The sequence below is a fragment of the Taudactylus pleione genome, unplaced genomic scaffold, assembly GCF_031769625.1.
Source record: "Taudactylus pleione unplaced genomic scaffold, aTauple2 ptg000061l, whole genome shotgun sequence".
In the NCBI taxonomy this organism is placed as follows: Eukaryota; Metazoa; Chordata; class Amphibia; order Anura; family Myobatrachidae; genus Taudactylus; species Taudactylus pleione.
This window is the reverse complement of record NW_028284463.1, coordinates 13,381,509-13,409,326: the sequence shown is the minus strand read 5'-3', so window position 1 is coordinate 13,409,326 and position 27,818 is coordinate 13,381,509. Positions and strand designations below refer to the sequence as shown.

The window sequence follows — 27,818 nt, the reverse complement described above, 5'->3', positions numbered from 1 at the left end:
TCTCTCTCTACAGTAAAAACACTCTCTTCCTGTAGTACCCCTCTCTCTCTACAGTAAAGACACTCTCTTCCTGTAGTACAGTGCCTTTCACTGTTGTATAGACCCTCCCCACTGTAGTAAAGACCTCTCGCAGTGAGGTAAAGATCCATCTCTATAATAAAGACTCTCTCTCTCCCTCCCCCCCTTCTCTCTATAAAATAGACACATCACCTCCTCCCTATTATAAAGGTCTCTGTAATTATACTGTATAATTGCAGAAGTGCACAAATGAATGACCAACACATACTTGGGAAAGCCTTTATTATGCACATAGTAGTTTACATGTATACCTTTTGTGTGTTATAGATTAATGTTATCAGATATGTGCCTTATATACCTACAGGTTTAAAAGTACAAAAATATGATTCCAAACAGAGCTACATATAGGCAGCTTAATGGCCATGTGCAGTCACAGGTCTGTGTTCTGCCCTCTCATCCAAGTGTCCATCATTCCCCTGACCTCTAATCCTACCACCAGAGGGCAGTGTTCAGGGTGTATGCCGTCAGCGGCTCCCTCAATGTCTTGTTATACTTATGGAACAGCGCAGCAGAGCATAGAGTGTTGTCTTCAGTGAGGTCATGTCAGGCATAGTCCAGCCCCAGTGGTCAGTTTTTATTACTTTTGAAAGAATTCTCTGCTCATATTTTTTATTATTTTATTTATTTTTTTTATAAAAAAAAAAATCTGTTCATTTGTTAAAAATAAAATCATGAACTATACCTAGCTTTCTGTAAGCCTGCTCCGGCAGCAACTTCCTTCATGTGTCAATTCATTTGCCTAATATTCCATTGCCTCAACTTAGTCCACATGCTACATATTCAACACATTTACATTGAAAGGCCCAGGGCTTACCAAAGTCCTGCAATTTAATTTTGAGGACCCAATGTTACATCAGAGGGATTAAGGGTATAGCCCGCCTCCGGCTCTCCAGTTCTCGATGAACCATAAGTTCCAGCAGGCCCTGCAAGTCTTCCAATGCAATAGCTGGAGGCTTCCTACCTCTGGTGTAAGCCAATAGAATGGCTGAGCCTGGTCAGCTGACCTATTCAGAGTAACACTTCACCTTCCAAAATCTTTTGTTACCATAGAAACTTCATTTCTTTATTACCTTTGCAGTACAGGAATACACTTTCAGGTCAACGTGTACATTCATGTTATTGTGGGCTTTTACCTGAAAGCAGGGTTAAATGATTATGCAAAAAGGGTCTTGATGTAAAGGGTACAGATTACTGGAGCCCAGATACAAATGCTGCATTGCTTTATAGCAATTAGGCTACATGCATGCTTCACAGCTATATCTGCAGACCTGCAATGCAGTCATGTAATAGGAGTAATTCACAGGCGACTAGACCAAGGGTTCTCAACTCCAGTCCTCAAGTACCACCAACAGGTCGTGGTTTGTGGATTTCTTTAATCATGCACAGGTGAGTAAATCTATTTTGCTGGGACAGTAAGTATCCCACCGGCTTTCACAGACAAACATCCTCAAAAAAGGACCTGATGGGAAAACTTGAGGGTTGAGAACCACTGGTCTAGACCAGTGGTTTCCAACTCTAGACCTCAGGGATCCCTAACAGTGCACAACTATCAGTATCCTAACCCTGTCAGGATGCCAGCATCGGGATTCTGACCGTCGGCATCTTGTACCCAACCCGTTTACCAGATATCCTAGTTGGTGCACAGATGTATTCATTACTGGCTGACACATTTTAAAAGATCCACAAGTGGTTCTAATCAGAGGCGTCATAAGGGGGGTGCGGACCGCATTCAGGTGTCACCCTTCCAAGGGGTGACACCAAAATGCCAATCCTCCCCAGTGACATTATCATGCAGGACCTGGATCCTGTCACTAGGAAGGAGCCAGCATTGCAGATACAGTATCTGGGGGCAGCCTAGCATCTCCAGCGAAGCCACACCCCCAGATTGAAGAAGACCGGCCTCCCCATGAAGCCATGCCCCCCTTCACAGGCCATGCTTCTTTTTTGGACGCGCGTACTCCCCCTTTTTTGGGAGGCTATTTACCGCACCGAGTGTCACTGACCCCGATGCTGTCACTGGTTCTAATTATTTCACTTGTAATATTGAGGAGATCTGTAAAACATACATTTAGGGCTCCCTGAGGACTGGAGTTGGGAAACGCTGGTCTAGACAGACACGGCTAATCTGGTAGTCCTGGTTCAGGGTTATTAAAACGTTTACAATTAGATGGATATATATATATATATATATATATAATTTTTCAGTGGTCAGGCAACGGATTGGTAGCTCCGGAATTATCATCAGAAAACGTCAAGCATATGTTTTCTTCCAACTCCCTGGTTCCTGTTGTGTAGCAGTCGCCCCTTGTGACCATCAGAGTAGGGATAGACAACATTCTGGACTTGCATGATCGGCCCTTATGGATCATGTGCAAGAACTGCTGAATAATCCAGCAAGTTAGAGAAATCGCAGATACTGGATAAACAAATTTTCATGATGACCAGCAGGGGGCACCATTGGTTACAGAAATGTACAGTCTAACTGTCTTGGTTTTTTGTTTAGCTTGTTTTCTCGAAGATTATTGCAAGAGAGATATTTAATTTGGCGAGCAACTACCTAATCCCAATGATTAAAAAAATAGCATTCTTGTGCCAGGCTCTGTTCTGTGTTTCTTTTTTTTTTTTTAAAGGGAAACTTTCCAGCTCACATTGGAGATCATGTCACCATGGGCCTTTGTTAATTATTTTTGAAAGTAATCGATATTAACATAAATTGGTGTTAATCTAGACTATATTAATCAGGGAGAATGCAAACGTCCATGTATTGTAGCTGCGTCCTCTGCAGATATGTCTCCCCGCTATTGGCGTACAACCCTGCCGCTGACACCTTCGCCTAATCACCTACTGCCCCAGACCCAGCAGTGAAAGTACGGTTTGAGGTTCTCTATATTTGCATTATTCCGCTTTCTGAGTATCTGCTTCTGTTTCCCAGCACCTAAAGGGTTCATGTGAGCTCCCTGTATCCAGCTGTGCCCCCCCCCCCCCCCAATAGTGATCGACTCTAATGTGGGGTCTCGGAAAGGCAAAGGAGGCTGAACTGAACACAGGGGCATTTATACCTGGGCTCCGGGCCGATTGTTAAATGACTTTAGTCTGAATTTATTTTTCTCCTTTAACTCAAACCATCTGTACCTCAGCCGGGTAGCGTGAGCCAGCGGTTTTGGGCTGCAGTGAGGAATGTGCGATCCCCCGGGACAGTCTGACGTTGGATACTTTGCCTATTCCACAGGAGGCCCGAACTCTTCCGTCCTCCCTTCACTGTAAATGCGCAGGATGACTAGAGAGAAGGCACCAGGGGAGACTTTCAGTAAACACAGCAACTTTAAACTGCTGTCAACAGCAACTGGATTCTAAGACTGATCGCCCTGAATTCTGGCTTAAGTATTACTCTCCCTTTCCACTGCAAGGTGAATGTACAGCAGTGCAAGTGTTAACCAAACCAGCGCTGAACATATCCTCCTGCAGGATATTAAACACAACTGTCAGGAGGAGATTGTGCAATCACTTCATCAAGTTGAGGTTTAAGATCCCCTGGAATGCTTAGCTAGTTAGCGATCTACATGTACTTAGCTCGTCAGGTTACACAGTAAGATCCCCAAAATTGAGGGCTACCACATATAAGAGGGCACTCTGTCTTCTGAGGTTGCAGAAAGGCCGTATTAGTTTATGGTAATTGCCTCCCGAGTGCTTGGCTAGCAGGTCACAGGCTGCGGAAAGCGTACTTCCTAATCCTTGGTGGAACCCGCAGGACAGGATGAGGAAGTGGCCTTATAAACAGAATAGGAGGAGTACAATACTGGTGGGAGACCCCGCTGTTATTGCAATGATGAATTGCAATGGTATTCTGATCTTAAATCCCTCCGTACATTGCTCTTTCTGTTGCAGAAGCCAACGTTTTCTATACAAATGGCGGCATCTTGTCTCCAAGAACACTCCAGTCTTACGTTAGCCTCTTCTCCCAAGGATCGGGCACACCCACGAGTCGACCCATCCTGACAATAATGCCCACAATCTGCTGCCGGTGGACTATTTCCAAATGATCCGGGGCATTAGCAAAAATAAAATAAAATAGTTTCTCGTTTTAGCAAAGTCCGGATCGGTCCTAGTTAAGCCCTCCGGTAGTACATGGCCGGTGGTCCTGGCACTGAAGAGACAAAGTCAACTTTAAATGCCACGACTGAAATGGTTAAACGAATAATTTGGTGACATTCTCTCATTAGTTGGTTTTAATCTTCCCCACCCCCCCCCCCCCCTTCTCCAGCGTTCCAGGTAATGCGCAGCGTTTAGTTGGTGGGAGACGGGTTTAAGTCCTGTTACCGCTCTCGCCCCAACGGTTTGTGTCCTGGGAGGCAAGATCAGAAGTTGCTGAAAATTTCGTGTTTCTTGCTCCAATCCATCTGCGGAGCGCGCTTATTGGCTCGCTTAGCACGCGCTTTCTCCTTTGCCTCGGCCGCTGTGGGGCTGAGGCGCAGACCGCTCTCTTCGAATGGATCCGACCGGCTCAGGTCACCTCCCTGTTTGCAAAGATGGAGGAGAAAAAGCATTAAAGAAAGCCAACAGGTTACTTAAAAAAAAAAAACTGCCTTCAGCATGAACCTGCATTAAGACAATTATCTGTTCTACAAGTTCTGATTTTACAGATCGGGGGCTGACATGGCGAAATCTCTCTAAGTGGGAGGTTCCACTGCTGTAGCTTAGACAGGCCCCAGCTTGGACATCCTCTTCGCATCTATGGTAGCTAAGCAGTGGCGTAACTAGGGCAGGGCGGTGAGGGGTTCGTACCCTGTGCGCCGTTGGACCGGCGGCGCGGGGGGGCGGTACCGGCCCGCCCTAGTTAGCCAGTGTAGCGCTGACCGCAGTGAGTGCGGTCAGCGCTACACATTTACACAGGACCGGCGCTAGGCTTCCAGCGCCGGTCCTGTGCTGCACGCCTGAGCCCGTTCCCTCCCCCTGAGCGCATGCCCAATAGCGCCAGGAGGCGGGCTCAGGCTGTGCATAACACACGCATCGCCGCCAGCACTGGCGGCGATGCGTGTGTTAAACAGCAGCCAATGAGAGTCAGATAGACTCTCATTGACTGCTGCAGCACCCACTGCAAGAGCTGGACTTCCGTCCGGCTCCTGCAGTGGGTAATGGGACTGACGTCATGACGTCTGTCCCATAATGCTGACCGCGCCCGCCCGGGCGGGAGCGGCATCGCGACCAGGAGCAGAGATTCAGGTAAGTATATTTTTATAGATAGATATATTTTTTTTTTTATTAACCTATCTGCACAACGGGGGAGGGGGGTGGCTACTACTGGGGGGACCTCTACTGGGGGAGGGGTGGCTACTACTGGGGGGACCTCTACTGGGGGAGGGGTAGCTACTACTGGGGGGACCTCTACTGGAGGAGGGGTGGCTACTACTGGGGGCACCATTGGGAGGACCTACTCTACTGGGGACTACTACTTGGGGCATTATAAAAGGGACCTACTAGAGGCACTGCACTCGGGGGACCACTACTGGGGGCAATAATAGGAAGGGCCACTACAGGGGGCACTGGATAGGGGGGATCACTACAGGGTGCCTGCATAAGGGGACCACTACTGGGAAAACTGCATGGGGGGGGGGGGACTACTGCTGGGTCACTATATCAAGGGCACTGCATAGGGGGGGGGACTACTACTGGGGGCACCATATAAAGGGCACTGCATAAGGGGATACTGCTACTGGGCGCACTGCATTGTGGGGACTGCTACTGGGGGCACTGCATAAGGGGGAACACTACGTGGGGCACTGCATTTGGGGGGCCACTACTGGGGGTACTGAGTAAGGGGAACTAATTGGGGGCTGTATAAGGGGGACCACTACTGGGGATACTGTATAAGGGGCACTACTATGGGCCTGCATAAGAGGGACCACAACTGCATACTGGGGGTACTGTATAAGGGGTACTACTGGGGTTAAGGTGCATATGGATAGGAATGTTCAGCGTGAAAATAAAGGGGTGTGTCATGTTGACACGCCCCATTTTTAAGTGACCACGCCCATTTTTTTTCGGTGCGCACACATATCGTTATGTTAGGAGGGGGGGGGGGCTCCGTTTTCAAATTTGCCCTGGGCTCCAAATACCCTAGTTACGCCACTGTAGCGAAGCCATTCTGTGCATCAATCTCCTTTTAAAAAGCATGTTTGAGTTGATTACAGTGGTCCTGATGCAGAGATGGGCGGAGTGACGATATTTATGCAGTTGAGCGATGTTTTGCTCATGCTCGAAAAGTCTAGAGAACCTTTCATTTGCATGCAAGAACCAATGTGTGTGCTGCCCTACGGCATGGAAACCACTTCAGAAGGGGTTTGCTGTCCCTGGGTGTTTCAGGGTGGAGACTGGGAGCTGGCCTAACGTGATCGCAAAAAGGGGCCGTTTCATGGGCGTGTTACGGGTGTGTCTGGTAACCCTGCTGTGTTCCCAATCGCAAATCCAATGCCTCAGAGGCCATGTTTAGTTACCGCAAATGTCGATGGTGGCGCGTTTACAATCTCCATCGCAAATGCAGATGAAACGTCTCACCGCTCGTGCGCTCCATCGTACCATCCAGCAGCAAAGTGAAGGCTGAGATTAGCATTTGAATATTCCCGCGACCGCTATAGAGAGAGCATCTGCGGCCGCAATAACAACCATCTCTGAAACAGGCCCATGAACGGAGAAAGGAATATTGTTTACAACCACTTTCCAGCTGGCTAGTGAAACCCAATGTCCGTTTTCCAGACTTGCCATCTATATCCTGCCCAGTCACTGACACTACATGGTGTGATCATTATGTCCTAGGCCGGACTTAGGGACTGTTACCTGTGAGTCTTTATCAGGACTTTGCAGATCGCTGTGCGACGAAGACGTGGATGAGCCTCCATTGATCTGCAAAACACAGAGGTGCATTGTGAGTGTGCTACAGGTCGCTGGGCTGGAACAGTGACCAGCCAGGACCTTGTACATACATTATTCACTCTCCTGTCAGAGCAATACCAGACATGGGGCCTGATTCAGAGCCGGACGCAATTAGCGCTCGCTCGTCCTGAAAATAGGGGTGGCTATTCAAATGAACCGTTCGCTGTTTGCAGTGTGTTCACGTCTCTAGGTCTGAATGAGCAAACAAAACTTGCGGTCGTTTTTTGGGAAACTACGCCCCCTGGCCGCTCGCATCCTACGTCATGTCCGCTATTTATTAGATTAATCGAGTACATCGAACAGGGTATGAGCGCTATTCTTGTGGTTGGTTTTTGCTACCACAATTTTGCGAGCAGTTCTGGCTTAAAAAAAACCCAGTGACGTGGTCAATGACGCTGCTGTTTTAAATATGCACACCCATAAAACGCCCGTTTTGACCTTTAAGCACGCCTGCGATCTGATCTCCACTCCCCGTTTTCAAGCACCTTCCCCTGTTACCACCCACATACGCCTCCTCCTGTCACTGAAATTATCAGGCATTCGCTATTTTGCGAGCACATGAATTTCGGCCGCACTGACTGGTTCGCGCATGCGTATAACGATCCGTACGCATGCGCAGTTGGGCAAACCGCTCGGAGCGAACGAGCTGCCGCTTACGAGTGGCTCTGAATCAGGCCCATGAACAACCCGTCTGGATGGGGAGCTCAGAGCATTTTTAATGATAGAGGTTTAAAGCCTTGTCGCAGATCAGCCTCCAAAGGGCAAGGGGGCTAGTTAGAAGTTGCACTTGTATTTGCAGATTGCTATAAAGCACGACAGGGCTTCTAATGCTGCTGCAATTAGTGCACCCACAAGTACGTTGTGGGAGGGATAACATCCTGCAACTATATCTACTAGAAGGTGCTAGATAAATGATAAGTAGAATCTGATTGGTTGCTAAGGACGATATCTCTGCTTCTAAAAACCTGCACTTCAGTAAATATACTCCCAATTCTTCTTTAAGCCTCCTCCTAATTGTCATATTATCGCCATCCCTTCTCTATCGGTAATGCTCGAGGAGCTGCCAAGATGTGGACGGACATGACCAACACAATAGAAGGTGACATATCACCTAATCCAGTGGTTCTCCACTCCAATCCTCAAGTACCCCCAACAGGTCATGTTTTCTGGATTTCTTTATTCATGCACAGGTGAGAATGTATTATTATGGGTCAGTATTTATCCCGCCTGCTTCCAGACAGAAATCCTGAGACTTTTGATCAATGTTTTATTTGCTCCGCCCAAAGATAATATGATTGGTTTATAGTAACAGACATGTAATGACCATATTATACTGAATGACTGACCCATGTCCCGAAATTGGGGCTATCCCTGCTTTAGTACAAGTGGGTAAAGCAAACTGACTGAGGTAACTGGACTGTGAGGGGGTCGTGAGGTTTTAGAAAACACTGGAATAAATTGTTATCTAAAATCAAGAGAGATTTTGTATAGATCAGTTAACACACAGGTTCTCAAACTTGGTCCTCAGGACCCCAAACAGTGCATGTTTTCCAGGTCTCCTTGCAGAATCACAAGTTATATAATTAGCTCCACCTGTGGATCTTTTAAAATGTGTCAGTGAGTGATGACTACACCTGTGCACCTGCAAAACATGAACTGTGTGGGGTCCTGAGGACCGAGTTTGAGAACCACTGATGCCCCTTTTACACCAGAGCAAAAACCTGGGTTTTTGCTTGGTCTACCCGGGTCGCAGCTCAGTGTAAAAGGGTCCCTGAGAAATAACCCGGGTCAAGTGACCCAGCAATCCAACCCAGGTAGCTACCAGGGTCGGACCTGGGTAATGGTTCAGTGTAAACGGCGCAACCCGGGTTATCCTACCTGGATCATGCCTAAAATTAGCTGATTGGTGGTTGTGGAGCAGTCACCTCCCACTCTGTATTACCTCACAAGTTTAGCAGGGCAGACCTGAGAATAACCCAGATCGATGGTGCTGTGTAAACAGTGTCTGACCTTGGTTGGAACCATGGCCCTCATTCAGAGCCGCTCGCTAGCGGCAGTACGCTCGTTCCGAGCGATGTTCGCACATCTGCGCATGCGTACGGTTTTTAGTACGCATGCGCGAACCAGTCAGTGCGGCCGAAAATCGTTTGTACGCTATATAGCGAGTGCCTGCTTTTTTGAGTGACAGAATGAGGCGTATGTGGGTGGTAACAGGGGAAGGTGCTTGAAAACGGGGGAGTGGAATTCGAACGCAGGCGTGCTTAAAGGTCAAAACGGGCGTTTTAAGGGAGTGCATAATTAATACAGCAGCGTCATTGACCACGTCACTGGGTTTTTTTTAACTCAGAACTGCTCGCAAAATAGCGGTTGAAAACACCAACCACAAGAATAGCGAGCAGTTCATACGCTGTACGATGTACTCGATTAATCTAATAAATAGCGGACGTGACGTATGGTGCGAGCGGCCAGGGGGTGTGTTTATCAAATAAACGAGCGTATGTTTTGCTCGCTCGTTCAGACTTAGAGGTGTGAACAGACTGCAATTTGCGAACGGATCATTTGAATAGCCACCCCTTGTTTTTGAACGAACGACCGCAAATAGCGAACGGCTCTGAATCAGGCCCCATGTCTGAAAACCCAGGTCGGACCTGGGTTTTTGGTGGAAAAGAGGTATGAGTTAGCATATGACCTTATGCCGTATAACTGCAGGCACTATAAGCGATGGACTTGGCATTTAGCCATTTCTGTTGTGATGTTTTACTGATCAGGCCTGTTATGTGCAGTTTACTTTGTCAAGAATGCATTTTCTGTATCAGTCTCTTACATCTGAGGTACTGTCATACTGATTTTTAGCTGTTATCTGTTTTAAGTGTGCACAGTGTATATACCTGTGTGTTACTGACCCATGAAATAACTAACATTAGTGAAGCAGAGACGTTTATAACTATAGATTGTAAGCTTACGAGCAGGGCCTTCCTACCTATATATCTGTCTGTTATTACCCAGTTTTGTTCTATTAATGCTTACAATTGTAAAGCGCAACGCAATATGCTGCGCTATATAAGAAACTGTTAATAAATAATAAAAATAAATACCTAAAGCTGCATACACACACAACGATTTTGTTACCAACGATTTTATGAATGATTTTATGAACGATTATCTGTCAGATTTTTTAAAGTGTAATGAACGATTTTTTTGAACTACAAATGATTTTTGCATATTCCCTTAATGAAAATCGTTGAGTTGACAAGTCTGACTGAACTACATACGTGAACACGCATGAATGATAATCGTTCGACTCAGAAAGTGAACGGTTTTTTCAAACGATTATCGTTAAACGATATCATTTAACGATAATCGTTCAAAAAAATCATTGTGTGTGTATGCAGCTTTACTCTTATTCAAATGCACTGACAGAGTTGTATCATAGCTAGACTTACCTAACTATACCTTTAAATCGGGACACATGAATTACACAGGTTCTGCAGCTGGCTGACTTCAAGCCTGGATTTCCCCTGGTTTTAATGAGCCACAGAACCTGTGTAATTCATGGGTGTCCCCGTTTAAAGGGAAAGTATGGTAAGCCTAATCATAGCTTAGTTAATGGCTAAAACTAAGAAGTAGAACTGGAAGTGGTAACTGTGAAGCTCAGTAGGCAGAGTATACACCCATCAGCCATAATATATATTTTTTCTGTGAGGAGACTTGGAAAACATGCACCGTTTGGGGTCCTGAGGACCGAGTTTGAGAACCTGTGACCTAGCGGATCACTGGGTAGGACTCAGGGCCTGATTCAGAGCCGTTCAGAAAAAGGGGCCGGATATTTAAATTGAGCGCTTTGCGGTCTGTTGACGCCTCTATGTCTGAACGAGCGAACGAAACATGCGCTCGCTATTTTTTTTAAAACGCCCCCTGGCCGCTCGCATCCTACGTCATCCGCTATTTATTTGATTAATCGAGTACATCGAAAGGCGTATGAACTGCTCGCAGTGCTTGTGGTTGGATTTTCCTACCGCAATCATGCGAACAGTTCAGGCTAAGAAACAACCAAGTGACGTGGTCGATGACGCTGCTTTGTTAATTATGCACACCCTTAAAACGCCCATTTTGACCGTTTGGCATGCCTGCGTTCGGATCTTCACTCCCCGTTTTCAAGCACCTTCCCCTGTTACCACCCACAAACGCCTCACTCTGTCACTCAAATTAGCAGGCACTCGCAATTTTGCGAGCACACAATTTCCGACCGCAATGACTGTTTCGCGCATACGTATTACAACCCATACGCATGCGCAGTTGTGCGAACATCGCTTGGAGCGAACGAGCAGCTCTGAATCAGGCCCTCATTTCGGTGCAAAATGTGCAATGATCATCAGCGGCCAATCGGTTCCATTTTGGCTTTGCGTTTGTAATAACGTTTTTAGCAGTGATGTCATTCATGCTAGTTACTGGTAATGAGCTATATTTGCTCTCTTCTGCCTACTGCACTGTATCTATATTGCCTGTTGTTATGCATACTGACCCGTGTTTTAGTCATTCCATTGGTCAGCGACTGGGAGACTGAACCTAAAACAAAAAGATTGTAGTGTTAGAATGGAGACCGGCCATACAGATCTCATGAGGGGCTTTCATTATACTCATACAGGAATCTCACTGTTGGTCAAAATCAGGCGAAAGACTTCATATAAAAGTTATGAACCAAACAACGCTTTATTCAATCGGGCGCAATGCTGCTTTGTGGCAGGCAGAGGTCACTGCTGTAACTGGTGACTGGTTTGCACGGGTGTGATATGTATTACCGCCGGCCGCATTCCCAACAGCGGCTGCCCGACAACGTAGGAAATCCCGATCGTCCTAAAGGTGAGTATTTACTAACCTAACCTAACCCCCTAACCCTCCTTAGGGGTGCCTAACTCTAACCTCCCCTCCCTGTGCCTAACCCTAACCCCCCTCTAAGTGCCTAACCCTAACCTCCCCCCGGGGGTGCCTAACCCTCCCGCCCCCTAGCCTAACCCTAACCTCCCGGGAGGGTGCCTAACCTTAAGTCCCCCCCCGGGAGCCCTAAACCTAAAACCCTCCCCCCCGGATGTCCGCTGCGGTTCCCGGCATCCGCTCGATCGGGAAGCCGGGTGCTGGTCTCCCGTCATCGGGCAAATTACAGGCGTCTAAATTTAGACGCCTGTCATTTGTCCCTAGTCGGGATAAAGCAGTCTGGGAGCCGGCGGTCGGCATTTAGACCGTCGGGTTCCAGACTACATCCCGTTTGCACTTCAGTCTATAAATTATAATAACAAGGGGAGTGTAGGTTAAAATAAATCCGAGGATAGAATTAATGGAGACGTTTTTAGGTTGGAGTCGACTACAATTTGCCATTAAACGTGTCTAATTGCTAACGCCATTTTAGCATAATAGAGGTGATATCACAGCCAATGGGGAGATACCTTCTTTTACGTGCACCTCACCAGGGGTGACCTCCAGCTTCTTGAAGTATTCATCTGTTTCTGGGTCAACTACCAGTAACGAGGTCTCATTCTCCTTGGATTTTATGATGGCCACCACCTCAGAATGCTTCATGTTTTCAACATTCTGCTTATTGACCTGAAAAGAGAAAGATGGCGGTTATACAAGGAGCAGGGCACAAATTAATGTGAGGAAGCAAGAGAAGGAACAGAACTCTGGAAATGACACAGAGGAAAAACTTTGTAGATGCCATCCAGTGGAGTCAAAGATCTGTATGTCAGTCGGGGGAGATACAGCCCTGAACAAGGAGACACAAGTCTGTAAATTGCTGCCTAGGAAACACAACAAAAGGACGCCCAAGGGACACGCCTCTGTAATTTGTTCGCCAGGGTACACAAGCCTGTAAGTGGACGCCGATGGAACACAAGCCTGTAAATGGTCGCCCAGGGGACACAAGCCTGTAAGTAGATGCCCAGGGGACATAAGCCTGTAGGTAGATGCCCAGGGGACACAACTCTATAAAAGGATGCAGAGGGGACACAACTTTGTAAGTGGCCGCCCAGGGGACACAACTCTGTAAAAGGACGCCCAGGGGACACAACTTTGTAAGTGGCCGCCCAGGGGACACAACTTTGTAAGTGGCCGCCCAGGGGACACAACTCTGTAAGTGGACGCCCAGGGGACACAACTCTGTAAGTGGACGCCCAGGGGACACAACTCTGTAAGTGGACGCCCAGGGGACACAACTCTGTAAGTGGACGCCCAGGGGACACAACTCTAAATGGTCGCTTCATAGAAAATGTCTGTAAGTGGTTACTCAGCATTTGCCTCTCTGAATGCACTGCCTGGGGAACACAACTCTGTAAAAGGACGCAGAGAGGACACAACTCTGTAAGTGGACGCCCAGGGGACACAACTCTGTAAGTGGACGCCCAGGGGACACAACTCTGTAAAAGGACGCAGAGGGGACACAACTCTGTAAGTGGCCGCCCAGGGGACAGAACTCTAAGTGGACACCCAGGGGACACAAGAATGTCAGTGGACGCCCAGGGGACACAACTCTAAATGGTCGCTCCATAGAAAATGCCTAAGTGGTTACTCAGCATTTGCCTCACTGAATGCACTGCCTGGGGAACACAACTCTGCTAACAGCTCCCTTGGGGCCTTTCATTTCATTCTTTTTTGTACATTTTTTTTTATACTGCCAAACTGGATAATACACTGCAAACTGTCCGCCCCTTACACAGGCCTTGTGCATGTTAAGCAGGGAAGCGCACAGGGACATAACACAATATGCCGGTGTGTGTTGCACGTTCTCGCAATGACTAAAGTTCACGACATGACCTGCCAGCCTATCGGTCCTCACATTTAATGCGCTTTGCTTTATTTGAGGCAGCAGCAGGGGGACCAATATGTAAATAAGTAGCAACAATTCCTGAGCACCCAACCTGCGCAGTGGGACTAATACGCTGGTCCGTGGTGGGACACCAGGCAACAAGTGGCATAAGTCTATTGTGGAGATTATATGTGGGGACAGGAGGGTATTCCCCTAGCTGGAGGGCACATTACGCCATATGAATGGACAGTCTTCCTGGTCATTGGAAATGACATGGCTGCTGATTCCTGTGTATTACAGTAGTACACTATAAAACACAGGACTGTACATTCTACTGTATAAAAAGTAAACATGCAGAAACTTTCTGTCTAGACCACACAAAACAATGCATTGTGGGATTAGCAGTTTATGTGTGTATTGCAGGGTAACTGTTGGCATTGCAAGGGTTACAGAGACTATTTTTTTTTTACATTTTAATTTAAATGGTCTCTTTTCTCCGCTCCCTGAACTCCGCCCTCAGCTGTGGCAATGAAAACAAACACCAGGACCTCTTTCCCCCGTTCCCTAGCAACCGCTTCCTACTTTCTCCTTGCAGAAGTAATGACTTTGTTTGCTATGGGACACACAGCTCTCCTACCCCCAGTCTCTCTTCCCCCCTTACCCCTCATTGTTATCCCTCTGTTCTGTAGCCCACCCACCCCCTCTCTGGATCTCACTCAGGCACTTTTCTCTATTCCCCACCTTCGGATGCTTCCCAAGAATATAATATATATATAGATAGATAGAGATAGGCTTGCCATATCATCCCTTCAATCCAGGACACATGTGAATTACACTATTATATTTTTTCAAGTGCAGGTTTTTAGAATTGGGGGTGATGCCCATAGCAACCAATCAAATTCTAGCTATTATCTTCTAAAAAGTGCTAGATAAATGACAAGTAGCATTTGATTGGTTGCTATGGGCAACACCTCCACTTCTATATACCTGCACTTCATTAAATATACCCCTTGAAGTCTCAACAGGGAAGGGGGTGGGTGCGGGCAAGGGGGCGGCTCACCCCCTAAAAAAAACATTTGAGAGGCATGGTGGCCGCGGATGGTCAGGGGCTGTGCTTTATAGCAACAGACTGCACGGCCCCTGCACCGCACGGAGGAGGAGGTGTAATGTGCGGGCTTAACCACTTAACTGCCGATTTTGCCAGGCCCACAGGAGAGTGCGGGGAGTCAGAGGAGATCACTTCTGCACATGTGTAGAACGGATTTCCACTTCAAAAACATGTCTATAAAGTGGCTAAGTTAAAACACCTCCTCGTCCGTGCGGTGCAGGGGCTGTGCAGCCTATTGCTACGAAGCACAGCCCCTGACCGTCCGCGTCCAGGTAAGAGGAAGAGACGGGTCTGTGGGGGAGTGGGCTGACGCTGGGACAATTTTATGTTGCCCCGCCCAACATAAAATCGTTCCGAAGCCCGTGTCTGTATGTATATATATTACTCATTGTCAAAGTCCCCTGATATCACACCACTGGCGTAACTACCGTAGGTGCAGGGGGTGCGGCTGCTATGGTGCCCGGACTGCCTCCGGGGCCCAGCTCTCCCCCTGCACCTACGGTGCCAGGCCAGCAGTGGTCATGTCTTCCTTCAGCGTGGGCAGGCACATCTGCCCTCCCGGTGGGCTCCGCCTCCGGCTCTCCTCATTGACAAATACTAGGGGGACCAGGGACCTAGGGGGCCCGTGAAAATTTTGCTGTGGGGCCGCCCTAGGTCTAGTTACCCTCCTGTATCACAGGTAGAGCATGTACACATGTACAGTGCAACCTGTTCCACTGCAAATCTGACACCAATGACTCATCTTGGAGTTTCCATAAGCAGTACTCAGATCTGGCCATGTGTTTCTTTAAAACTTCAGGGAGTAGATTTGCTAAAACTAAAGACAGGTGGTGGTATTACCCATACCAACCAATCAGATATTAGCTATCATTTCTCTTTTGCAGTCTAGAAAATGATAGACAAAATCTGATAGGCAACAGTACCACTTGTCTGTTTTTAGTAGCTTTAGTAAATCTACCCAAAGGATAAAAAAAAAAAAAAAAATTCAAATGTATTTGGGATTCTACAAGTGGGGACATGGCTGTAATATCTAGGGCGGAATGTTTTGTCCTGTGCAGGATTCAGCTGCAGGGAGCCATTCAGAGCCTGACATGCAAAGATACATATAGGAAAATAGCTGGAGCTCTGACAGGCCATGGAAAGGATCACACATATGTATTTATCAGTGTCACAGTGTACCTTTGGCACATCCTGTTCTGCAATGTTCATCAGTGAACGATGCAAGTAATGCACAGTCCACTTGTAACAGCAGAAAATTGAAGTTCGGTTCCTGCAAAGGGTTAAATTAACCCTATTTTCTTAAATTAACCCTATTTTTCTATAGTGGTTAAACACTATATTTCCTCTTCATTCCATAAGCTGTGTAGTAATATATTCCATATCCATCCACTTTTTCCTCATACAATCAAGCAGGATGTAGCATCTAGTGGGGGCAAATAGGAAAAACAATTCTGCTGGCTTATTTAACTGAAAAAACAGCTGGATCAGGTGACTTCAGGGAGATTGAGGATATTTTTAACCCCAACACCGCCCAGCAGTAGGGTTACCAGGGCTGCCAAGAAAATTCATATAATTATGAATTACATCACATGCTTGCTGCATATTAATGTTTACAGGCCTTGTTTGTGCATATACATATAATTATATATATATATATATATATATTTGGACAGGGTCAGCATAATTCCACATGAGGTGAATGTGGAATATCCAGATCTCCCAGGTTTGGCAGAGCAAAGGCATTAGGAATGTGTAATGTCCAGATCAGGTGTTGCCTCAATCAGATTACAGACACCTGTGTGAGGCTGGTTTAAGGACTGCAGAGACACTGGGGAAACTGAGCCTGATGGTGAGATAGTTGCCCAGCTTATAGGCCCATGGGTGACTAGTGTTCGGGTTCCTGGACCTTCTAGTCCACTGAAGAAAATATTGCTGTTTGGAAGACTGTATAATATCTTTCCTGTGAAACTGCCATATCCTGTGTACCTGCCCGTGGTGAGCAATAAAACTACTGATGGATTTTACCCGGTCTATGCGATTCTTGTCACAAAATATATATATCTATATATATATATATATATCTATATATATATATAACCTCTGATCTGTCCAGCATTGGGTTATAATCCCCTATAGCGTAAGCGAATATATGTATTTTACTATTGTTGTTATTTATATATATATTAGCGCCACCAATTAATTAGTCAGTCGAAGCCCCCATTGAAGCTTACAATCTAAATTCCCTAACACAAAAGTACACACAGACGCCCACTTGGGTAGGCAACATGCAGTTAGAGCATGTCCTAACAGCAGGCCATTCTGGGATATGTAGTTCGACAGTAGCTGGACTACCCCTGTACTAGGGTACTATGGATCAACAGCCAATTGTTCTAATCGTTTTTGGAGCGTGCAGGAATACTGGAGCACCAGGTGGTAACTCACAAAAACATGGAGAACATACAAACTCCCCAAGGATACGGCCTTGGCTAGGAATTAAACTGATAACCCCTGCACTGTGAGGCAGCATGGCTTACCACTGTGTCCTCATGTTGTCCCATAATTCTATGTCGTGAAAGAGGCACAAATGGCCGCATTCTACAAAGATCAGGAAATGTATACAGGCTCCTCTCTCCAAGTACTTGTTTATTATAATCAATGGGTTGCTTCTGTGCACACCTCCCCTGGGAATCCTCTCCCTCTCCTACAATGCAGTATAAAATATGCATGCGAGACTCTAGTACAGAATGTCTGTGTGGTGCTGGGTAGGGATCAGGTTCCCAAATCCCCCAGCTGGTTTGTCACTGGTAGAGAAAAAAGCAGAAAGAAAGAAACGGGACCCCCCGCCCCCAGCTGGCACAGCACCCCCTACCACTCGCATGGCTGCGCTGCCCCCATTAATTATACAGTATGGCCCACGAATTGCAGTGCAGGTCTTGCCAGGTGCACAAAGGGAGGAGATGACAGATCTGCCGGGCAGAGGGCAACGAAGGTTCAGCAGACTCAGGCAACGTGGATACAGATCAAATGACCTATGGCACATATGTATCGGGATAACCACCTGTCCAAATTAGCACCTGTACTTGCCCACGTCAACACGGCGCGTGGTGCCAATTTCACTCTCTAATAACAGCTTTATGCGCACAGAGTTATTAGTAAAAACACACTGAAATGCCCGGTGACGTCTATTGTGTTATTCAATTACCCCATTGTGCAAGGTTGCAGAATATGGGACTGATTAATTTATTAAGTGCCAAAGAATTGTACAGCCCATCACACTGGTGTCATAATGTGACAATGAAACACATAGCGGCTACAGACGTCTGTGACAGGCAGGCTTGTGGCAGATTCAAATCTTAAAGCGATAGGTTAATATTTTAGGTTTTGGTTGCGTTAATTTTTATTTTTTTTAAATGGAAGGAAATTGTGTGTATATATATATATATAAATTATATTCTATCAATCGTAATGGTGCATACACGCGGTCATATTTTCCTTCAGGTTTGAACAATAACGACATTAAAAATCGTTCATATCTGAAAGAAAATCTGACATGTGTCTCTGCAACGATGAACGATGCGCGTTCCCGATGGTCAGATAACGATATCTGACATCTGATGTTTTTGCAGTCAGATTTGGACGATTCCATTCATTTTAATACAGTCTAAAATCGTTCAATCGTTCATCTGACATATCTGACTGTGTGTATGCTCCATTAAGGTGCGTACACACGGTATGATTTGCTCCATGAAGGAAAATCGTCCCGTGTGTCCCTGGCTGGGGTGTGCTCAGTGTTGTTAACAACACTGAGCACAAACACGGAACAAAATCAATAACTATGTCGTTCAGTGCCGGGCTTCCTCCCTCATCCCCGAACATGTTCAACCTGACTATATCGTCAGGCTGGACAGGAGGTTCGGGCGATGAACGGTAACTACCAACTACAAATGGGAGCGCGCATTGGTAGTTGCCGTTCATCGTTTTGGCCCTGAAACTGAATGATTTTTTGAACGATAACGACATCTTTATCGTTCAGTTGTCCAAAAAAACGTTCCGTGTGTACGCACCTTTACACTATCAATTTGCATCACTGACTATATAAATATACTGTATGTCTTGGTATGTGGAACATTGGGGATCGGATGTATCAATCACAAAAATGCAGTAATACCTCAGAAAACTGATGATTTCAGAGCTTTACTGCAATCCATATGGTTCCCTATATGCATTAACATAGTCCACAGGAGATATCCGCTGGCACAGCAGTCCCCGCAGAATTCTAAGGGGCTGCGATGTGCCGTTACGCTGCAAGCACCTTTAGGGAGCTTCTGCACCATAGGCAATGGCATCTATAGGTGGCGGTGCCTATAGAAGCCTATAGGCACCTTTCAGCACAAAGATACTTCTGATCCCTCTCCACTCCCCCCTCCGACAACTGAGCGTGTGCCAACTGACAGGCGCATGTGCTATAGGATTCCCGGGTCATAAGCCTGGAAGTCAGATCTTCGCCGGGACAGCTCTACATAGGAAGAGCTGTCCTGGCAGGTACGTGCTCCTGCATACCGGCGTTATAGGGGATGTATCGCGTAGTCTCTGCTGGAATTTTCTACATCAGTTTGCAATTCCTATTTTTTATTTATATATGGGTGTACCAGCTGCCACCTTTCCTGACTCCGGGCCTCATTCATAAACTCACGTTAGTGGCACCAACGCTGCGTGCATGGCTGTGATAAAATATGCAAAAGCCGCAGGGGGATGCAGTTAGGATCCCGACAAGCGGGATGCCATCTGCCGGAGCCCCGGCATCAGAAACCCGATCGCCGAGACCACAACGGCGACAAAATCCAGACACGACCGGGGATGCCGACATCGGGATCCTGGCAGATTGCATCCTGATCATAAGGACCCCAGGGAAAGTAAGTATCAGCCGCAGGGGGGGGGGGGAGACTTAAGTTTAGGCGCCCCGGGGAGAGTTAGCGTTAGGCTGCGGGAGGGGGGAGGTTAGGGTTAGGCTCCGGGCAGGGAGGGGTTAGGTTTAGGCACCACCGGTGTTTTAGGGTTAGGCAGCTCTCTTCACTTTCTGGCCAAAATTTCATAGATTTACGTAAATCTATGAATCAGGCCCTCTATATACTGTAAATAAGCAATAGTGATAATAATAATAAATTAGGCTGCTTATATATATATATATATATACATATATATGTATGTATCATATATACATATATATTGAAACCTATAGCTTTATCTATCAATCTAATACAGATAGGGCGTCTTTATGAGAAATGCTTTATACAGGGTGCACATTTGCCCCTGTAAAACCATATTGCAAGTGGTGTTTGATTTTGCATACAGGGAAAATACCGTCTGCTTTTGCATGTAGCGCGTGAAGAACGGGCGTCTTTACTGTTACACTGCAATTTATAGCTAAACTAGGACACATTAGACCATATTGTATGTAAATATGTACAAGTGTATATTATATATATAATTATGACTAACCTACCAATTATTGATTTGCATATTTAATAACCATCCCAGCTCAGAAATCTATTGCTTCCGTGTAACCAAGTTAAGTCCTATATACGGTAAAAGGACATAAAGTAGAACAGATGCACAGATTACACGACGGGTTTGCACGTCAGATAAAACACCCACTCAGAGATGTCGGCAACACAACGCAAGAGATTCAGTCTCCTTACCTCCACCAGGCGGTCCTGCGGTCTCAGACCTGCTTTGGCTGCCGGGGAACCTGGATCCACTGAGCGGATGAATTGGCCAGGCCGGGATTTCTCACTGTGAAGGTTGAACCCGTAACCATTAGGTCCTTTCTTTAAGTAACACAGACGGGGACACCTGTCCTTGACCTGCCCATTTATATCCTGTAAGACATAGAGTGAGATGGTTTGAGGTTTATTAGGCAGTCTGCGTCATTTCCCCACAAAGGCAGCGGAAGCTAGCATACATGTGTTTTTATATGAACGAGCCGCCAGTGAGACTGAAGAATACATTAGTACATAAGAACTAAAGATAACGGACATATAAGTGAAGACATTTCTGTAAGTCATCGAGATTTCCTTTTTGGGACAATTGGCAGGGTATTGAAAGACACGGCAATAAGCCACAGATGGACACACAGGGGTCTCTGTACTAAGCATTGGGCAGAGATAAAGTACCAACCAATCAGCTCCTAACTCGTTTTTTTTTGTTCCCATATAAATCCATGGCATTAATTCCAGAACGGTATGAGCGGTGTATATCCTTCACTTACATTAATAATAATGGCTGATAAAGATATGTTTAGTTAGTCCACTGCCATGTATTAATTAAGTGGGGGTTGTTCCACATCTCCCCCACCCATTAGGATCTCCCTCCTTTGCATTAAAGCAGCCTCCCACAATTATGTGTTTGTCAGGGGGGAGGGGAGAACTAAAGGACGGAGTCTGATCTAGTGTAAAGGGACAATAACACCTGGTTGGGGCATGGCAGGACTGAGTCAGATTTAGGCATGGCAGGGAGGGGGGGGTACTCTAGGACTGAGTCAGATTTAGGTCCGTATTAAAGTAGCTGCGATAATTTCGCCACCGACGGCGGAATCTTGTCTCCGCCGTCATCGCGTGTTTTGGCCGCGGAAACTTATTGGGCGTGCCCTCGCTATTCGCCTTATTCAATTGCAAAGGACGTGAAAACGGCAAGCCGCGATGTCGGGACAGGCGGAAAGTGCTGTCAGAAATGGGGAAATCAGCCTGAAACCCCCCCAAAAAGGTGCAATAACATTGCGGATCAATGTAGATATCCCCGAATAGGAGTATTAAAGCTGTTTGGGGTACTTAAGTTGTTTCAGTAGCTTCTAATTAGCGCCTTTGCACAAGTGGTGAAGAATGGCATAAAGCAGTATTTTGTTGGTTAAAATAAGTAGTCCTGTCAAATTTGGGGTACTTCGAAATGGGGGCTAGCATATTTGAAAGTATCTAAAGTGAAAAACCCACCTGTTACATGCACCTGCAATTAAAAAAACACCTTACCCATCCTTGCAGACCCCCCCAAAGTCTATTTCGCTACTTTTTATATTTGTACCCCAACTTTGTACTTTTTCACCCCCATTTTCTAAGTCTTTTTTTGGGGTGTTTCTCATTTTTTTTAAAAGGGATTTTTGATGCAGTTATCCTTTGGGGGGTTGTCCCAAAAGTGCTGAGTGGTTACCTCACCTTTGCACCCCAAATCATCAATTCAGCACTTTTTCTCCGCCTACTTTCAAAGGCGAATCTTTTCCGCCCATTACATTGCATTGATTTTCCGCGTACGCGAAAAATCTTTGCAATTGAATATGGAGTAAAGTTTCCGCCTGGCGAAATGACATCATCCGCGATACTTTTCCGCGGATTCTGACTTTTCGTGTCTAATTGAATACGGGCCTTAGTGTGAAGGGAATATGACATCTGACTGGAGCATGGCATATGCCATATCATATCCTCTCTCTTTCGGTCCCATTAGCTTTGAAACTCACATCCACTGGAGCACCATTAATCTGGTCAGGTGGTGACGGTGTACTCGGTGAGATGCAATCATATACCATACGGATTTCCCATCCCAGTCAACGTCCCATAGATCCCCATCAGACCTTTGGAATTTTTGGACCCATGCACGTTGCAGATTACAAACAATTAGGTTAGAGGGTTCGATCAAGAACCACAGCACAAGGCCTCTGTGGTGATCCGACTTGGTACCTCAACAGTACCAATGAGGACAAAATGGCTTCCAGTCTAAAATAACCCAGTTACATATCTGTCTGTATTCCGCTTATGCCGTTTATGTTTCGTTTTAGGTCTACAACGGTTTACTATGTCAAGGTTCAATTTAATTATAGCAGAGACCAACCCAGGTCAAATATCTTTACAGCTGGAGAATAGCTGGTATGAAATGGCAAAGAGCAAACTGGTTTGTCAGAGTACACAATATCATCAGCAAATACAGAGTAGATCCACAGATCTTAATATATCACGTACTTTAAGATAATGATGATTGGGGCACTTTACCACCGAGCCGATCGCCTGCGATACTCTCCCAGTGGACTTTGGACATTGCAACACCTATCAGGTCTTGTTCACTTCATTTATTTAATTGATAAATTCAATTTAAAAAATGTAAAAAAATAAATACATTTGTAAATTCAAAAATATCAGCTGGCAGAGGCTAGGGAATGGGGGGTATAATTACTAAAGTGCAGGTTTTTAGAAGTGGAGATGTTGCCCATAGCAACCAATCAGATTCTACTTATCATTTATCTAGCACCTTCTAGAAGATAATAGCTAGAATCTGATTGGTTGCTATGGGCAACATCTCACTTCTAAAAACCCGCACATTATAGTAAATATACATCTAAAGGCCCCCATACACGGTGCGATTTCTATAAGATCCGATCTCGCATACGATTTCCCTTGAAAAAATCTTCCCTTCACATTCTGTACGATTTGTGTAAAGAAAAGGAACGATTGTACAAACGACCATACGATTAGATGTATCTTAAACGATAGCAAATAACCACACAATGCATCCGTCCCTCCAATGGAGTAGGGGAGTAGCCACGGACATCGTACATCGGCAAAAGTGCGACCGATGTGTGTCACATCGTACACGATCGGTCTAAATCTTTCTGCAAAACCATTTGATCTACGATGACGATACGCAAGCCAGGAACGCGCATCGGCATCGTAATCGTGTATGAAAACACCACTTTTTATACGATTGGTGTTTACGATCCATCGAAAACGGCCATATCGTGTAAAAAATCGTGCCGTGTATGGGGGCCTATAGATTGGAAAAAAGTGCATTTGAATTGTAAAATTGAGCAAGACAAATCTTTTAAAATATAGGAATCTCCCTGAAAATAAGGATTTAATTGACAAAGTAAAAATTAGATAATTGTTCCGTTACATGACATGTAAAAATGACAAATAAGGTACTTTATTATTAATTAAAAAATAATTATATACCGCTAGTTGATACTGTTGCACTTTACAATTACACACTAAGGCCCTGATTCAGAGACGGACGTTTTTTTATTGTTTTTTTTGTGCGGCCTCCTAGCCGCTCGCATAGCTGTGGGTGACCACCCACAGGTATAGCAAGCGGCCAGAATGATGGTCAAGACCATCGCGACCATCGGGCTTGCGATGAGACCCTTGTGGTAGGGTCTCGTGCCCGCAAGCCCCAGAGAGATTTCGGCTCTAACAGAGCCGAGACACTCCCACTGACATCACTGGTGATGTCAGTGGGGCCGCCCACAAACGGCAGGCCTTCCTTCGATAACGCCTCTGTTTGGCCAGCCACTCCCCCTGCCTGCCTACCAAACGGGGCGAGCTGTCAATCACCATCGACAGCTCGCCCCGTTTGGTGCGAGACCAGGAGCAACGGAGCATCAGTTGCTAGCCGTGTCTCGCGCATGCGCACGATGGAGCCGGCTCCATCGTGCGCATGCCCAGTGGGCAAACATCGACCCGGTTGCAAGCGCTAAGCGCTTGCGACTGGGTCTGAATCAGGCCCTAAGTACTAAATATATGGTTATTTAAATACAGGCTGCCACCTCTGTATCCAGTCCACAAAAGTACATTGTAATATTAAAGCTGTAAAAGATTTTCGTTCATTTTTTCAAGGGAAAAATGAACAAAAATCGTTTACTACAATAGTTCATTTACTAAATGTAATGAATGATTTTTTTGAACTACAAACGATATTTGCATATTAACTTAATGAAAATGGTTGAGGTGGCCAGTCTAACTGAACTACAAACTACAAACGTGAACATGCATGAACGATAATTGTTCATAGTTTTCACTCAGAAAGTGAATAATTTTTTCAACGATTGAACGATATCGTAACGATAATCGTTCAAAAAATCGTTGTGTGTATGCACCTTTAAAAGTACAGTATATTGGGCCTGATTCAGAGCCGCTCGTTAGCGGCTGCTCGTTCGCTCCGAGCGATGTTTGCACAACTGCGCATGCGTACGGATTGTAATACGCATGCGCGAACCAGTCTGTGCGGCGGAAAATTGTTTGTTCGCTAGATAGCGAGTGCCTGCTATTTTGAGTGACAGAATGAGGCGTATGTGGGTGGTAACAGGGGAAGGTGCTTGAAAACGGGGAGTGGAGATCCGATCGCAGGCGTGCTTAAAGGTCAAAACGGGCGTTTTATGGGTGTGCATAATTAAAACAGCAGCGTCATTGACCACGTCACTGGGTTATTTTATAGCCAGAACTTCTCGCAAGATTGTGGTAGCAAAAACCAACCACAAGAATAGCGAGCAGTTCATACGCTGGTCGATGTACTCGATTAATCTAATAAATAGCGGACATGACGTAGGATGCGAGCGGCCAGGGGGCGTATTTTTCAAAATTACAACCGCAAGTTTTGCTCGCTCGTTCAGACTTAGAGGCGTGAACAGACCGCAATTAGCGAACGGTTCATTTGAATAGCCACCCCTTGTTTTAGAACGAACGACCGCAAATAGCGAGCGGCTCTGAATGAGGGCCATTGTGTATTATAATGTGTGTTCATGCTCGGAAGGTGTCTGTTTTAGTTTGGGTTTTTTTAATACATAAGGAGTAACAAATATTTGAACATAGATTTCTTGAAAACAAAATATACAAAATAATGCTAAAATAAAAGCAGCTTAATTAATAACTTGATGCATTTGATGCAAACGCACGGTTACCACTGGCAACCAATCAGATGTTAGTTTACATTTCCTAAACTGTGCCAGGGTAATAACAACGGTTATAGCCTGATTTGTTGCTATGCGGTCATAAGTGCACATTGCACCCTGCAATAAAATAACTCAGAAACAAGGTGTATTCAAACATAACAACCTCACTCTATGGTGTGACCGGGGCTGTAACTGGCCAGGGTTCTGTCAGCCAATCAAACACGGATTTGCATGTCAAATGATCATCTTTGCATCTTGGATTCTAGTTTGAGCTGTGCAAGAATTCTGGCCTCCAAATGACAGGTTCCTGCATCACTCTCACCATTTCCATGCCTCGCTAAGTCACAGGCACGCCCTCTTTCACTTTCTCTTTCCTCTCAGAATACAGGCATCCCATGCTACAGAAAACGCATGTCACGAAGATGCTCTATATTCAGAATAATTCCCGTTAACTAAAGGCCCCCATACATCAGCAATTGATTGCAGCAATCGTGCAATTTGCAATCGATTGTGTATAAAAATCTTTCCCTTTTTCAATCGATTGTGGCATCTCTGCAATCGATTGAAAAAGGGGAAAGATTTTTATACACAAGCGATTGCAAATTGCACGATTGCTGCAATCAATCTCTGATGTATGGGGGCCTGTACTCTAATAGTAGCGGACATACTTAAAGCACACATGCCAACGCTGCGCTGCTCTGCACGTCACAGAATAATAATGGTCTGCTTCTGCTTTTCCCATTTTTGTCCCTCCAACTGCAATAACTGACAGGAACTGTCAATCATCAGTCAACCAATTCAGGGACGAATGCGAACAATTAAATAATCTTTGCACAACACTGCGTGGTATACAATCGGGAAGCCGGCTGCCCTTAATACCGACGGCTGGCTTCCCGACTGTCATATCCCGGCGAGGGTGAAATGCCGGGCGTCTAGATGTAGACGCCTGACATTTCCCCGACGCCGGGAGACCGGCGCCCAGCATCACGATCAAAGGGATTTCGGGCGCCGCGAGCGTACAGCCGCGAGGGGGGGAGGGTTAGGGCACCCGGGGGGGACTTAGGGTTAGGCACCCCCCGGGAGGGTTAGGCACCCCTGGGGGGGACTTAGGTTTAGGCAGCGGGGAAGTGGGGGGGTTAGGGTTAGGCACTTGGGGGGGAAGGTTAGGGTTAGGCACCCCTAAGGAGGGTTAGGCTTAAGGGGTTAGGTTAGTCAATACTTACCTATCGACGATCGGGATTTCCAGCGCTGTCGGTCTTCCGCTGCCGGGAACTCTGCTTTGGTCAGGCAAGCGCTGCCGGGAATCGAACCATGCGGCCGGCGGTATTTAATATCGATTCCCACTGTGTAATATCATGGCACTATAAAAAATAATTACTAATGAATAACACCAATATGCAATATGTGACTGAAATGTAATTATGGTGAGATTCAAGTACTGAATAGATAGTTTTTGAATTACTTTAATAATTAATTACTTTTAAATACATTACATGCTTCATATATTGGTAATAATTTGTAATAATAATAAAAAAAGATCACGATACAATTTATGAGTATGGTCCATATTCAATTGCCGGCAAAAAGCAGTTTTCGCCTTGTTTTTTTCCGTCGATGACGTCATTTTCGCCGCTTTTCAGTTATCCCCATATTCAATTGTTCTGACTTTTCACCGGTGCGAATAGTCAATGCATCGGGACCTGCGAAAAAGTGTCACCTATGAATAGGTGGCGAGACAAAAGTGCAGAATTGGGGTTTTGGGGTACAAACTTCCAAAAACCACCCTGCACCCCTTGGACAGTCCCACAAAGGTATTCGGTGCCAAAATAATTTTTAAAAGTACCACTGGACACCCCAAAAAACTACTTTCGTTTTGGGGTTGAAAACAACAAAACTTGGGGGACAAACTTCTAAACTAGCGAAACAGACTCAGGGGGGTCCCCAAGTATGCCCCAGGTGTTTTTTAGTTTGCAGGTGGATTTTTCACGTTTTTAAAAAGTTCACATTACCCACCTTAAAATATGCTTGCACCCATTTTCAGGTACCCTAAATTTGATGGGACTAGTTATTTTTCCCAAAAAAACTTGCTACATCCTATTCTTCACCACTTATTCAAAGTCACAAAATAATAGCTATTGAGACCATTTAAAGACCCCAAATACCTTTAGCAGGGCTATTTGGGGACACCCATAGTGAACCCCCATGTC

At 45.8% G+C, this 27,818-nt stretch overlaps 1 protein-coding gene across 1 annotated transcript in view; it reads right to left on the bottom strand.

Moving 5' to 3' along the window:
• Positions 1–283: 283 nt before the first annotated feature.
• The window catches only part of NHERF2 (NHERF family PDZ scaffold protein 2), a 100,642-nt gene continuing 73,107 nt past the window's right edge, over positions 284–27,818 (bottom strand). Inside the window, exons 3-7 of the mRNA XM_088464761.1 lie at positions 20,609–20,788; positions 12,447–12,603; positions 11,528–11,571; positions 6,910–6,975; positions 284–4,592 (exon numbers count right to left, since the gene is read on the bottom strand). Of these exons, the coding sequence (XP_088320887.1) occupies positions 4,434–4,592; positions 6,910–6,975; positions 11,528–11,571; positions 12,447–12,603; positions 20,609–20,788 (606 nt within the window). The 3' untranslated portion in view covers positions 284–4,433. The remainder of the gene's footprint in view (positions 4,593–6,909; positions 6,976–11,527; positions 11,572–12,446; positions 12,604–20,608; positions 20,789–27,818) is intronic.